At 33.4% G+C, this 13,093-nt stretch overlaps 1 protein-coding gene across 1 annotated transcript; it reads right to left on the bottom strand.

Annotated features, from left to right (window-relative positions):
* Positions 1-11,276: 11,276 nt before the first annotated feature.
* On the bottom strand, positions 11,277-12,737 carry LOC131930405 (toll-like receptor 4). Its single transcript, XM_059286870.1, has 2 exons — positions 12,534-12,737; positions 11,277-11,675 (listed from the first exon to the last, which is right to left on the bottom strand). Exons 1-2 carry the CDS (start codon positions 12,735-12,737, stop codon positions 11,277-11,279), a joined length of 603 nt encoding a protein of 200 aa, XP_059142853.1.
* Between the last annotated feature and the right edge of the window lie 356 nt (positions 12,738-13,093).

The following is a 13,093-nucleotide window of genomic DNA, read 5'->3' as shown; positions in this document are numbered from 1 at the left end:
CAATTTCCAATAACAGGAAGTTGAACTTTTTCTACTTTGAATTTTTCAAAAGCCTATAACTTGAGTACCATTTCAGATAGATAAATGAAATTTTACATGTAAGTACAATGTCTAAATTTCTGCCTTCTTTCAAAATTTGAGTAATTTCCGTCTACCTGAAGCAGTAATTTACGTTATTTCCGATTTTTCAAAAAAAAAAAAAAAAAAAAAAAACGCATGTGAATTTGTAAAGAACTAATAATATCCCGCAGTATAATGCACATTTTATTTGGCGTTCACTTGGTGTGCAATTTTTTTTTCGAGATTCTATTCTATTATAAAAAGTTTAAGTAATTAAAAATGGATTAAAAATAGTGTCTATGTCCCGAGTTGCCATCCCCCGTAGTGTTATATTAGAATATTCGAGAAAGTTTAGGGGAGATCACTCCCGGTTTATTTTTCTTTCAGGATTTTTTTCCAAAGATTTTCCTTTAATATTGCTTTTTTCGGTTAGCTTTGTTTTTGCTGTTTATGCTTTATTTGATTTTAAAAATCATACTGTGTTACAAAATAAACTATCACATGATAAGAATGGTGTTTTACTCATTGGTAATATATATGTATTTAGATAGGCCTAAACGGTTATTTCTGCTTTTTAATGAACTAAACGGTTATTTGACGTTCCAACTATTCGTGAATATATCCATAAGGAGCGGCCATTACCATTTGCGTCTATATCTGTAAAGCTTATCTATAAGGCACCGGGGCCCATGGAAAATAATGGGCCCTTTTTAAAACTAAAATTAAAGCTTTTAGATTGGAATTTTAATATTTGTTTTATATTAACTGTTTTTTTTTCTTAAATATGGAAAACCAGATTTGTTTTCTACTGTAGAAATAATTAAAAGTTCCAAAAAGCCCCCCAGCTTCACCCAGAGCCCCGGCGGTCGTGTTACCCGGTGAGCCCGGGTTTCCCCATGAGCTCTACTGCACCTATATTCGTTTTAATGAGCAGTGTTTCTTCCAGACTTTTTTCTCCGGGGTGGGGGGGGGGCACTTGAAATTTTCGGGGGGGGGGCGGTAGACTTTCTTTGGGGGGGGGGGGGTGGACACTGTTAAAAGTATATATTTTCTATATAAATTATATAAATTTCATTTTGTTCGGGGGTGGGGGGGGGGGGGGCGGTAAATTTTTTTCCGAAGAGATGCCTGGAAGAAACTCTGTTGATGAGCGTGATACACTTGGGATACGGAGGGATACTAAAGGTGATTACTATATCGAAAAAGGGTGTCCTCCGGCGCATCAGTAGTATTAACGATTGGAGCCCCAGCGGCTACCTTAGTGCAAGGGATTCATTGATTTCCGCGTCGTGCAGAGTCAGGGGCACTACTTATTCAACGATCGAACTGCAACAGAGGCTATTGGCATCATATGGTCGGGTGTTACCCTACACGTTTACTAAAAGTTTCCCTCCATGTTTTATTATTTTAGCTGAATACAACTTTGTTTTTACAGTAAATTGTACTAAGTTTTGTTTTAGTGTGAAGCTAAACGATGTTATCTGATGCGGACTGCACCTCCGCCCCCCTCCACCCGTATGACGGTACTGTGTCTGATTACTTAAAAAACAGCCTGAAACATTTTTATAAAGCTATGATAATATAGAATAAATAAACAATCAGGACGTATACAATACAAAATGAACAGAATATTTATATTATTAAAAATCTTAAGTAGAAGTCGACATCTTCGCTGCCCTTGAATGTCAAACTCCGTTGCAGCCTAACGGCTCACGAAGGGCCCACTGATTGTGTTTGCATAGGGGCCCGAAAATCCTAGCTACGCCACTGGCCATTAACCCCATCATTTAGAGCTACCACGGATTCCTTACTTCCTGTTTGTTAAGATAGAATAAAGTGATTCATACTATTAATATTAATGAAATATTGATGAATTTTACTTTTTGTGTGTATTTAATGGCTAATTTACAGCGGTGTCCCGACGAGAGAGATAAAAGAAAATTGAAGTGTCTTAATCAAAAAACATATTGAGTAAAAACATAGTTCTTGAATTCAATTAGGAACTAAATTATAGATGTCAATGTATTGTTCGACAGAAGAGGGAAATCTTGAAAACATTCAGCAAGTACGACACGACTTCTGATTAATCATTTACAAGAGGACACTGAGCATTTCTACCATACTCTGTAAAGATGATTCACACACGTATGTGCAAAATGTATTCTCTAAGACAGGGGTGGGCAAAATGCGGCCCGCGGGCTACATGCAGCCCGCCAGACATTCAGAAAACCCCGCTTTGAACTGAGATTTGCTTAAACTGAGATGTCCACGACCGAAAGTTTCTCTTAAATTTTTTCCATTAGAGCGGCTTTGTCAATGCGCAGACAGTGAAAATACGCACTTTCCTGGTTTGTCAGTTTTATTTCCGGTTTTGTCTATGCAACAGTAAAATTAAAAAAAAATCGAAATCAAGCGAAGCCATTACAATCCGAAAAAGCAGTAACAATTTAGATGAATCCCGTGTGTTTAAAGAAGAATGGACACACAAACATTTCTTTGTGTGTATACAGACAAGTTTTATTTATTGATTTTTATGATACCATTTACAATTTTTCTGAAATAAAATGTAATTTTTACTACATAATACAATCATTTTAAATGGTGCGGCCCTCCGCTAAAATCCGTTACCACAATGTGGCCCTCGAGCAATTGCCCACTTGCTCTAGGATTTTTACTACATTTATATTACTAATGTGTTGAAACTTCTCTTCTCTAGCCACTTTAAAAACCATTGTATTTTTTGTAGAAAATATTAACCCATTAGATTAATAATATATTTTTGAATCGCATTCATTTTTCCCACGTTTTCTTTAACTTGCTTTCTCTGTTTGTGTGTTTGTTTGTCTTTCCAATCAAATCTTGCGATCGAAATTTCTGGCACTTCCCAGTTAGCTAGCGCGCTGAAATTTTCAGGGAAGCTTTCTTTTGGATGACCATTGAATATTCAATTGTTATTATTACTAAATTGATCAATGGAAACATTTTATTGAGCATTTTAGACCGCTATATAATCTATATATATAATTCTCCTCTGCTAGCCATTAGAAAAAAAACCAGCGACGCGTACCTCGCGCGCAGTGAAGCGAACGATCACATGTCGCCACAGGCTTAGGGGCAGAGAATTTAGCTTGAACCGAGTTTAAACTTACAGGAGGTAGGCCAGTTTGGGGGAGACGATATGGTCGAGTGGTTGGGCACACGATTGCTATCCCACTCGACGCGGGTTCAAATCTATGTGTTCTAGTCAGTAACGTATTCAAACAACGTGTTTTTTACGAGTTGTCTTTTTACGAGTTGTCTTTTTACGAGTTGTCTTTTTACGAGTTGTCTTTTTACGAGTTGTCTTTTTACGAGTTGTCTTCGTTTACCCAAAAAAAGTGAAAAGATAAAATCGATAGCAAGATTTTAATGCAAACAAACAGACAAAGACTAAAAAGTAGAAAATAATAATCATTAAAAAAGTTTTAAAAAACCCACGTTTTCTGATTGAACTAAAAAGTAGAAAATAAATGCTATAGGCCCTACATCACAATAATGCAAGCGATCACTCTACTATAAGCGAGCAAAAACGTGGGGCGCCGTGATTTTCTTACAGTTTCTAATACTGTTGACTCTCTACAAGCTCCCTAATAAAAGTCAATAGTATTATCTAATCAATAGTAATATAACTTTTACTTCGGCGCCCCACGTTTTTCATCGCTTATAGTAGAGTGATCGCTTGCATTATTGTGATGTAGGGCCTATAGCATTTATTTTCTACTTTTTAGTTCAATCAGAAAACGTGGGTTTTTTAAAACTTTTTTATTTCCATTTAAAATGTTACGCAATAAGTATAATAAAACAATCTCTTGCATTGATAACTGTAATGCTGATAACCATTAAATTTAATATAATTATAATTAAACGTTCAATGCAGTTTTTAATGTTTAGATTTTCTCAATGCACGAAATAAACGTAAACCGAATCATTTCTCCACGGGACGTGTTCCTAATCAAAACTATTAAAGGAAATATGAAGTTTAAATCTCTTAAAATAACTTACGAGATTTCTAATTCAAAGTGAAAGAAAACGAGACTAACAAGCCCTATTAAAAATGAAAATTCCACGTTATTTAGAACGCCACGTCATACACTAAATCATCATTAAAATTAGACAACTATCTGAAATTGAAAGATTTATATTAAATACATTAACAGTCTTATTTAATTACCCTTTCTATAGTTCATATAATGCCGGCCCTGAATCCACCCAGCTTACATCTATCTAATTTTATAAACCACTCTTTAAAATAATTTTTTCTTCCTTTCTTTTTCATTATATTTCATATTCCCGCTACTTAATTTTAAATTCATGTATAAAAATCAGATAATTTTATAAGTAAAAAAATAGATTTTTAATTTTTAAACGTAATATACAAATATTCTCATAGAAACACAATTTTAATTATGCAACCGGAAAAGCGTTTATTGTTTTGAAAAGAACGCAATAAACATCGACGTCAAATGCCACATGTTTAAAACTACGGAAAGAACATAAAACTAATGGCGTCATCTTCCATTTTTAGAATATGAAGAAAGAAACTATCTTATTCAAATTTGATTAAGATCTATAAACCTACTTATCAAGACGTACGCTATGAAATGTATACAATAATAAGACCAAAAGTAATACAAATTACTTTAAAAAACCAACATAAATACGATTGAACAGCTGGATTTTTAACGCAATCATTTAGTTGTCTTGATCAGTGTGAGGATTTAATATGGTGTTGTGTTGACTAATAATGTACATAATTTGGTTTTTCTAATAAGTGTTGGTAGCCTTTGTTATTTTAAATGTACTGTTTTTAAGCTATTTAGCTATTTATTTGCTTTGTCACTAAAATCTCAACGTGTAGTGTTGTATTTTGACCAATTACTATTTTATAAATTATTTTTTTCGAAATACGTATAACATCAAAAATATATAGGCCTATAATTCACGTGTAATGTGTACCGACGGCAAGTTAATATAGATTATGAGTAAGTTGAACCATGCCTACCGAATACAACGTGACCAGTGGTACGTTTTATTCAGATTAAACAAATCAGTAAACCAAAATGGTCAAGAACATTGCTTTTTATTTTTAAATTCGCTTCCAATAATAAGATCATGACCCAGGTATTTTTTTTCACTTTTATATATACTAATAGGTTTTGCCTTTTATTCTAACATTATTCTCCGTCTACTTTTTTTTCTTTATTCAAACATTTTTTTTCTAATATTTTGCTTTTGTGTGTTGTTTATTTTACAATTATTTTGTATTACATTATTTTCTGTAAAGTTATATGAATGTCTTTTTGCACTTATTGGTTATATTTTTTATTTAGATGACTTAATTTCTCAGCTTTAATGATTTAAGATTTAAGATTTTAATTTTGCTCAGTATGCCACTACCCTCCCTTTTCTACCATGTATTGGATAAAACGGTTATTTTACGTTTCGCCTATTTATGAATATACCCAAAAAGAGCAGGCCATGAATCTGTTGAATATCTCCCGTCTGGTAGAATTACCGCCGATTCTTTACTTCCTACCAACCCATTGATTACAAAAGAATAAAGTTCATTAAACAATTATATAAAATAAACGAATAATAAATATTGATACTTTTCAAGGTTACTTTAATGTAAATGCTAATGTAAACAACAGGGACGCTATACAGTGGTGTCTGGAGGAAAGAGATAAAAATTGTTTGAAGTGTCTGAATCTACAAAATTATTCCTTCGAAATTTGGCTATTGAAAGCAATTTGTAAGTAGGCCCTACTTAACAGAAGTCAATATATTGTTAGATAAAAATGTTAATCTTGAAACCACTCAGTCTGAGCATAAAAGATAAGAACAAAAATACGTTCAGCAAGTATGACACATCTTCTGAAACTAGAATCTATGAGTTGTCTACCATGTGTAAAATCAATAACGTGATCTCCATGTTAAGTAAAAAGATTTCCATCGTGATGTTTTCAATTTCACAAATCTGGATTTTTACATCCTCTCTGCCAGCGGTGGGTTCAAAAAGATTAGTTTTTGTTAATTAGGCAAACTTGAACATGCTAAATTTGGTCATGTTACTAAACAGGAAGTTTAGAATATTTTAAATGCTCCATCGACCTTAATTATTTAATTAATAATAATAGAATAATTGTGCAACGTTAGATTTTATAACTTAATGTTCTAGAATTTAAAAATAAAATAAAACGAAGTTTCATCCAACTACAGTCAAAATGTGTTGGCTTAAAAAAGAAAAGCTGTCTATAAAATTATTCAAAATGTGAACGTTAAGTTAATATGTATTGAGGAAATAAAACAAAGCCTAGATACTACTGCATTATCCATATAAGTGTACTTTTTGTTTGCTGGTGTAGCCGCCGTCGCTGAACTTTAGCAACAACACCAATTTTAATCTTAACCTAAGTCTTATTTAACCCTAACTTACAACCGAATAACGTAAGCGGAGGTTAGGAAAAAAAAATACGAAAAATAAAATTAAAATGTCAGCTTTTATGAGTTTGTTCCCTTGGATTAAAAAAACTCCTACGTTGAGACATTTTAAGACACTCATTAATTCCTTTTTACAAGCTTTTATTTAACTCACTTCCTCTGCCTGTCGTAGTCTGTCTAGATCAAAACGCCCTTGTTAGATTGCAGGCACTTCTAACTGACAGATACGGTTCGTAGTTGGTGCGTGGGTCTAGACATGAATACAATGCATCGTGACATTCAATTTGACTTAATTGGTCACCTAATCAATTTTTGTGAATTAATTAAAATTTGGATCGAATTAGTAGGCAGTTCTATCCACACGCGTCATCACGGCCTTCTTGGGCGTGAGGCGAGTGGGGGCTCTACGACAAAAGCGCGTCATCACGTTCAATAGGCACGCAATGGTTTTTAGTCGGGTCAGCAGTCTAGTTCTTTACCACTAGACTACGCCATCCCATAATACTTTACTGAAACTTTAGCTATAAACTTGACAATGGTTTTTAGTCATTTAAATTTATTGTAAAGTACTGAAAAAAAATTTCATAAAAAAACGTTTTATTAACAAGCTTTTATGTAATAATGCACTAAAAAGTAGAAAATAAAGTATACACTACTATTTAAATAACTATAAAGAAAAGCGTGGGTCTCTTCTCAAATATTAGTAAAGGTATCCAAAAAGTACTTAAGTTACCCACGCTTTTCTTTATAGTTATTTAAATAGTAGTTTATAATTTATTTTCTACTTTTTATTTAGAATGCTTTTTTTTTTAAATCTATCAGACCCTATCTTGTGCGATACATTAATGAATTACATACTTTATCTAATAATAGCTTCACAATAAATAAGCTGAAAAAAGTATGTCTGCAAGTTTTATTTTCATTATTTTACTTTTAATTGTAACAAATGGGACGGCGTGGTCGAAAAATAGAGCGTTATAGAGCTTTGCTTAATTACGTTATGTCTTAAACAAACACATGCGGAACATGCAAGCAATTAAAATTAAATGCTGTACATTCTTCTTCTTCGTTCTTAATTTTTGGTGTTGAAAATGATCGAGCCTTATTTGGCAGAGTGTTCAAACTAGAGACTTTCTCGAAGTTAACAACCATGAGTTTTGCCGACTCAACCACGCCTCCAACACAATTAAGAATACGTGTCAACTGGTTATGCGCGATTGAGGCCGTTGACTCCGATTTCAGCCTGCTTTTCTTTTTGAATTTGCTTCCATAGCCTTTGTCAAACCAAGACCAAACTACAAGGCAGCAGTTGTATGATTTTGGAATTGTCTCTCCTAGAAGAGTGGCTGTCCTCAGCTAACGAGCCTCATCTGCCCGAGGGTTCGAACTCGTGACTTTTCGGTTTAACAACCATGAGCTTTACCGACTCGACAATGCGAACCCCTAATGCTGTACATGTTCTATATAACTTGGGAATTTTTATTTATTTGTCAGTGTTTAAGAGTTTCCATAATAGGAATTATTACTTTAAACTATAAATATTTACACTACAGTATTGAGAACATAAAGCCATACTAAATAAACCGGGAGTGATCTCCCCTAAACTTTCTCGAACATTCTTATATGAAACAAAAATATAATACAATCTTGTAGAAAAAAGAATCGCACATCAAGTGAATGCCAAATAAAATGTGCATAATAGTGGGGAATATTATTAGAACTTTATAAATTTACATGCATTTTTTGAAAAATCGAAAATAGCGAAAATTACTACTTCCGATCAACGGAAATTACTCAAAAATTGGTAGAAAGCAGAGAAATATATCTTTTACTTATATGTGAAATTTCATTTATCTATCTGAAATAGTACTCAAGTTGTTGGCTTTTGAAAATTGATACGGATCTACGATTTTTCTATAATACTTATGTTACCAGCCAGGGGGATAAATAATAAGGTGTAAGTTATTGGGTGTGGCCCCTGTGGGACCGCAATTGTTGATATTGTTTTTGGCATGATCTTTGGTGAGCAATTTTTACCTGTGTCTCATGTCATGTGACACGGGATTATGGGTAGTTCGTGCCTGCTGTGGACACGGAGGGTGACGTTGCCTATAGGTAGATCATGACAATGTAGACCTAATGAAGGTAATGTGTTAATATAAACCCGTCTTCTGAAAGCCTATATATATATATATATATATATATATATATATATATATATATATATATATATATATATATATATGTGTGTGTGTGTGTGTGTTTGTGTGTACATTTATTTATTTATATAGGTCCGATTCTGTATTTGAAAATGATCTGAATACTTCGTTTTCTTTCTCTTTCGATTACAATCATGGCCACACCTTGTATTTTCAAGTTTGACTAATTAAAAAAAAAACATCTTTATAAACATAACGCTCACAGAGAGGGTGTAAAACATCACGTAGTAAATATTCTTAATGAGAATGTAGATGAAATGATAGGATGGACGCATGATAGAAATCTTGAAAGTCCATTTGTAGATGATATCAGAAGTCGTGCCATACTTCCTGAATGTGTTTCTGCTTATATCTTTATGTTCAGGCATCCTCGTTTCAAGATTTCCTTTTTCCATCTAACAATGTATGGGCATTTGGTGAGTAGTTACAATTATATTCAAGAGTACTGTTTTGACGTAATAATTATTTTTCATTTAAGCACTTCAATTTATTTATCTCTATTGCCCTAGCTCAACTATAAAGCGATACAAATGTTTAAATTAGCTTTTATACCGAGGAATAAATAAAGGTATGGGAAAATTTAGTAAAGCAGTTTTTGTGAAAACTTTAACCATTGAACGGCACTAAAAATAAAGTATCTCAATAAAAAAAATAAAGGCAATAAGTAAATAGACATTGGTATAATTTGACAGAAAATAATTAAACACAGTATAATTTTAAATAAAGATGGAAAGATCTAACCTAAACTTCTCGAATAAACATATATAAGTATATAAAAACAAGTTAATTAAAAAGTCTAGTGACAATTTTAGCGCAATTTCCTTATGTTATCTAAAAATAGCTCTGTCGTAGCGTAAATCAAGAGCAGGGTTAGTAAAACTATTGGTTAGTTATTAAAACGTTTTTTATTAAAAAAAAATTCAGTATTTTACATGTTTTATTTACAATAGAGTTACATGACTAAAAACCATTGCGCGCCTAGCTACTGAACGTGATGACGAAGCCATAGAACGTGATGGTGCAGCTATTGAACGTGATGACGCGTGTGGTGTGGTTGGAAAAAATGCCTACTAATTCGGTCCAAATTTGAATTAATTCAAAAAAAATTTGTGACCAAACGAAAGGATATTTTTGAAAACTTTCTTCGGCAATATTGTTCTAAATTATGGCAGAAATCGATTGGTACATGTTTCAAGTCGCTAAGTGGTCTGGTTGCCGAGATATGGGCCAAAAATTGCTTTTTTTCGAGGTTTTTTGGCTTTTCCAGGAAATCCATGAAAGAAACCCGGAATTTTTATAGCCTATGTTCATCCTCGTAACTTGCTTAACATAATTGCTTTTGGAACTAGTCATCGATATTGCTTCGTTGAGGAGGAGATACGACTTAAAGCTGCGGACACACATCCATCCATCCATCCATCCATTCATACATTCATACATTCATACATTCATACATCCAGAAATGACGGGTTAATAAACGCAATTCTCCAGAATGGAAATTGCGCTAAAAATAGAATAGAATCTTGTAGAAAAAAAATTGCGCACAAAGTGATGGCAAACAATATGTGTATAATAGTGCGGAATATTATTAGTACTTTTTATAATATCACATGCGCTTTTTTTGAGAAAACGGAAATAACGTAAATTACTATTTCCGGTCAACAGAAATTACTCAACATTTTATAGAAGGCAGAAAATTAGATGTTTTACTTAAGGGTGAAATTTGTTTTACCTATCTGAAACAGTACGCAAGTTAGAGGCTTTTTAAAAACCCAAAAGTAGAACTAGTTCCACTTCCGGTTATCTGAAATCACTGAAAAGTTGAAACAGAGCTAAAACTTTGATATAATACTTATTTATGAAATTTCATCAACCTATCTGTAACGATACTCAAGTTATCGTGTTCACAGATATACAGACACACTTACACACTTACACACTTGCACATACATACACACATATTACTTCCTCTATACTTCCTATAGGCCTACGAGAAAGTAAAAACAAGTAGAGCTCAAATTGTTGGGAAAAAAACTACAATATAGCAAAAGGAATATTAAAAGAAAATGGCTTGAATAAAATTTCAGAAAAGAAAATAGCAGAGTATCAACAGAAAGATATAAGCAAGATAAAAACCCTAACCCAAAATCCATCCTATTCTTTATAAAAATAGCAGGAAAAGAAACGTTCGTGGTTAGCGTCTTATAATTAAAAATAAATTAAACTATAAAAAGCAATGTTCTTGAGTCCCATATTGATCAAATAAATTGGCGGAAGTGAATTAGAAATGATTTAGCATCCTTACACACATAATCTATTTTCCATTTGTGAGATATTATACAAACAATAACCTCAGCAAATCAATAACTATAAAATCTGTCATAAGTTACTGTATACAAAACGATGAAATACATAATTTTCAAAATATTTTGCTTATATTATTCATTAAAATATATATTCTGGGCACTAACCCGAGTTTTACTTATGCAGCCACCAGAGTAGGTTCTAAATGTCAAACTACTTGTCGTTTTTTATGGCATGTAGCAGAAGTGTCCAGAAATTTTGGTTATTTCTGTAGACCAGACACCTGTACAGCTGATTCATTAAATAAGTTTCTACTTCAGGTGGGTATGTATTCAAGTCGACCCTCTCAACAAAGACAGGAACGATAACCTGACCTCGTACATTCAACTCTCGCATGATGGCCAGGTTCATCTCATACTCTCGGTAGTGATCCAAGAAAAGATCTCCAGACAACAAGACCAGCGTTTTTCTTGTGCCAGTTATAGCTCCACTGATGTGTGACACCATGTCCCCACCTGGAAAGTCCACTTCTCCTAAAATGTAAGAGATGTTCTTCTCCCTCAGGAATGGCAGGATAATATTTTTAAGGATCTGACGGATTCTCAGTTCTCCCTGTTGACAATATAAATATAGTATAAAAACTGTTCAACAAAAATTAAATTAATAGAAATGTATCAACGCCATAAAATGTAGCACAATATTTTATTCGAGCCGACCAGAGGCGTAACATACGCCGCTATTTAATGACGGGTGAACACTGAAAGACACAGTTGCCCAAAAAAGTGGGTGGGTACACACAGTTGCGCATAAAAGGAGAAAGAGGGAGGAGGATTAGAGAGGCGCCTTGCATGCGTGGTGTCCCATATATATATATATATATATATATATATATATATATATATATATATATATATATATATATATATATATATATATATATATATATATATAGAGAGAGAGAGAGAGAGAGAGAGAGAGAGAGAAACTTTTTTTAAAAAATATTTATTGTTTTATTTTCTACTTTTCAGTAATTCAAAATGTGTGAATTCGACACTACCAATGTTGCAACTGAAATAGTGTTGCTTTAAAACACTATCATTAGCTCGTGAAGGACGATTATCATCACCCTCCCTCCCCCCCCCCCCCCCTCCGTGAATGCAGCCGTCAGTGACGACAGTTTACAGATGACAATGAAAAGACCAAGCAGAACTTGTTTCCTCCCCTTAGTTTCAAATCGTAAAAAACTAATTTATCTGCCCCTAATAGCCGTCATTAATAGCTCACCAGACTGGTGGAGGTGGGGTGATAGCAATATGGTCTGTTGTGCTAGCCTGGAGAGCGAGAGAGGTGCGGAAATAATATTCTAGCTAAATGTGTTGGACGGTTTTGTAATCAGCACATGCCATATATATATAAATGATTACACAAAAAATTGTATTGAACCTCATCATATGTAACGAAGACATCAACCTGTGGGTTGTAGTTGACCAAACGTCCACCGATGTGCAGCCGCCGTTGACCAATAAAGTAGAGGTACCTCAGCTTCCAGCGGTAATGGAAAAACACGGCCAGAACAAGCAAACACAGGAGATGGGTGAAAAATGTCGTCAACACAAAGCTGAAATTTTCTTTGATCGCACAGTATTGTGTCAGTCTAGGAAGACGTTCTACCATCTCATTGTAGCTTAAGAGATTTGATTCTGATAAAAATGTTAATCTTTTCCAGTTAATGAAGATTTGTGGGCTATTTGCCAGCAAACTTAGAATTTCAATATTTGTACAAATAAAATAAAAGTCATTATCTTCTACGTTAAGACGAAATTCTGAATTTATAGAGTTTAACCTTTTAATTTCTTTACACATTTCACCTGATAGTCCAGTAAACCTATTGAATGATAAATCGAGATCGGTTAAATTATTTTGTCTAATAATAGATGGCCGAAAATGTTTTAACTTATTTCTATTTAAGTTGCATTTTTTAAGACTTTTGGGCAAAATAAATTCAACTGGGATGTTCTCAAATGAGCAAT

The sequence above is a fragment of the Physella acuta genome, unplaced genomic scaffold (genome assembly GCF_028476545.2).
Source record: "Physella acuta isolate Inbredline_101_S28 unplaced genomic scaffold, ASM2847654v3 ptg001768l, whole genome shotgun sequence".
Taxonomy (NCBI): domain Eukaryota; kingdom Metazoa; phylum Mollusca; class Gastropoda; family Physidae; genus Physella; species Physella acuta.
This window is presented reverse-complemented; position numbering and strand designations above follow the sequence as displayed.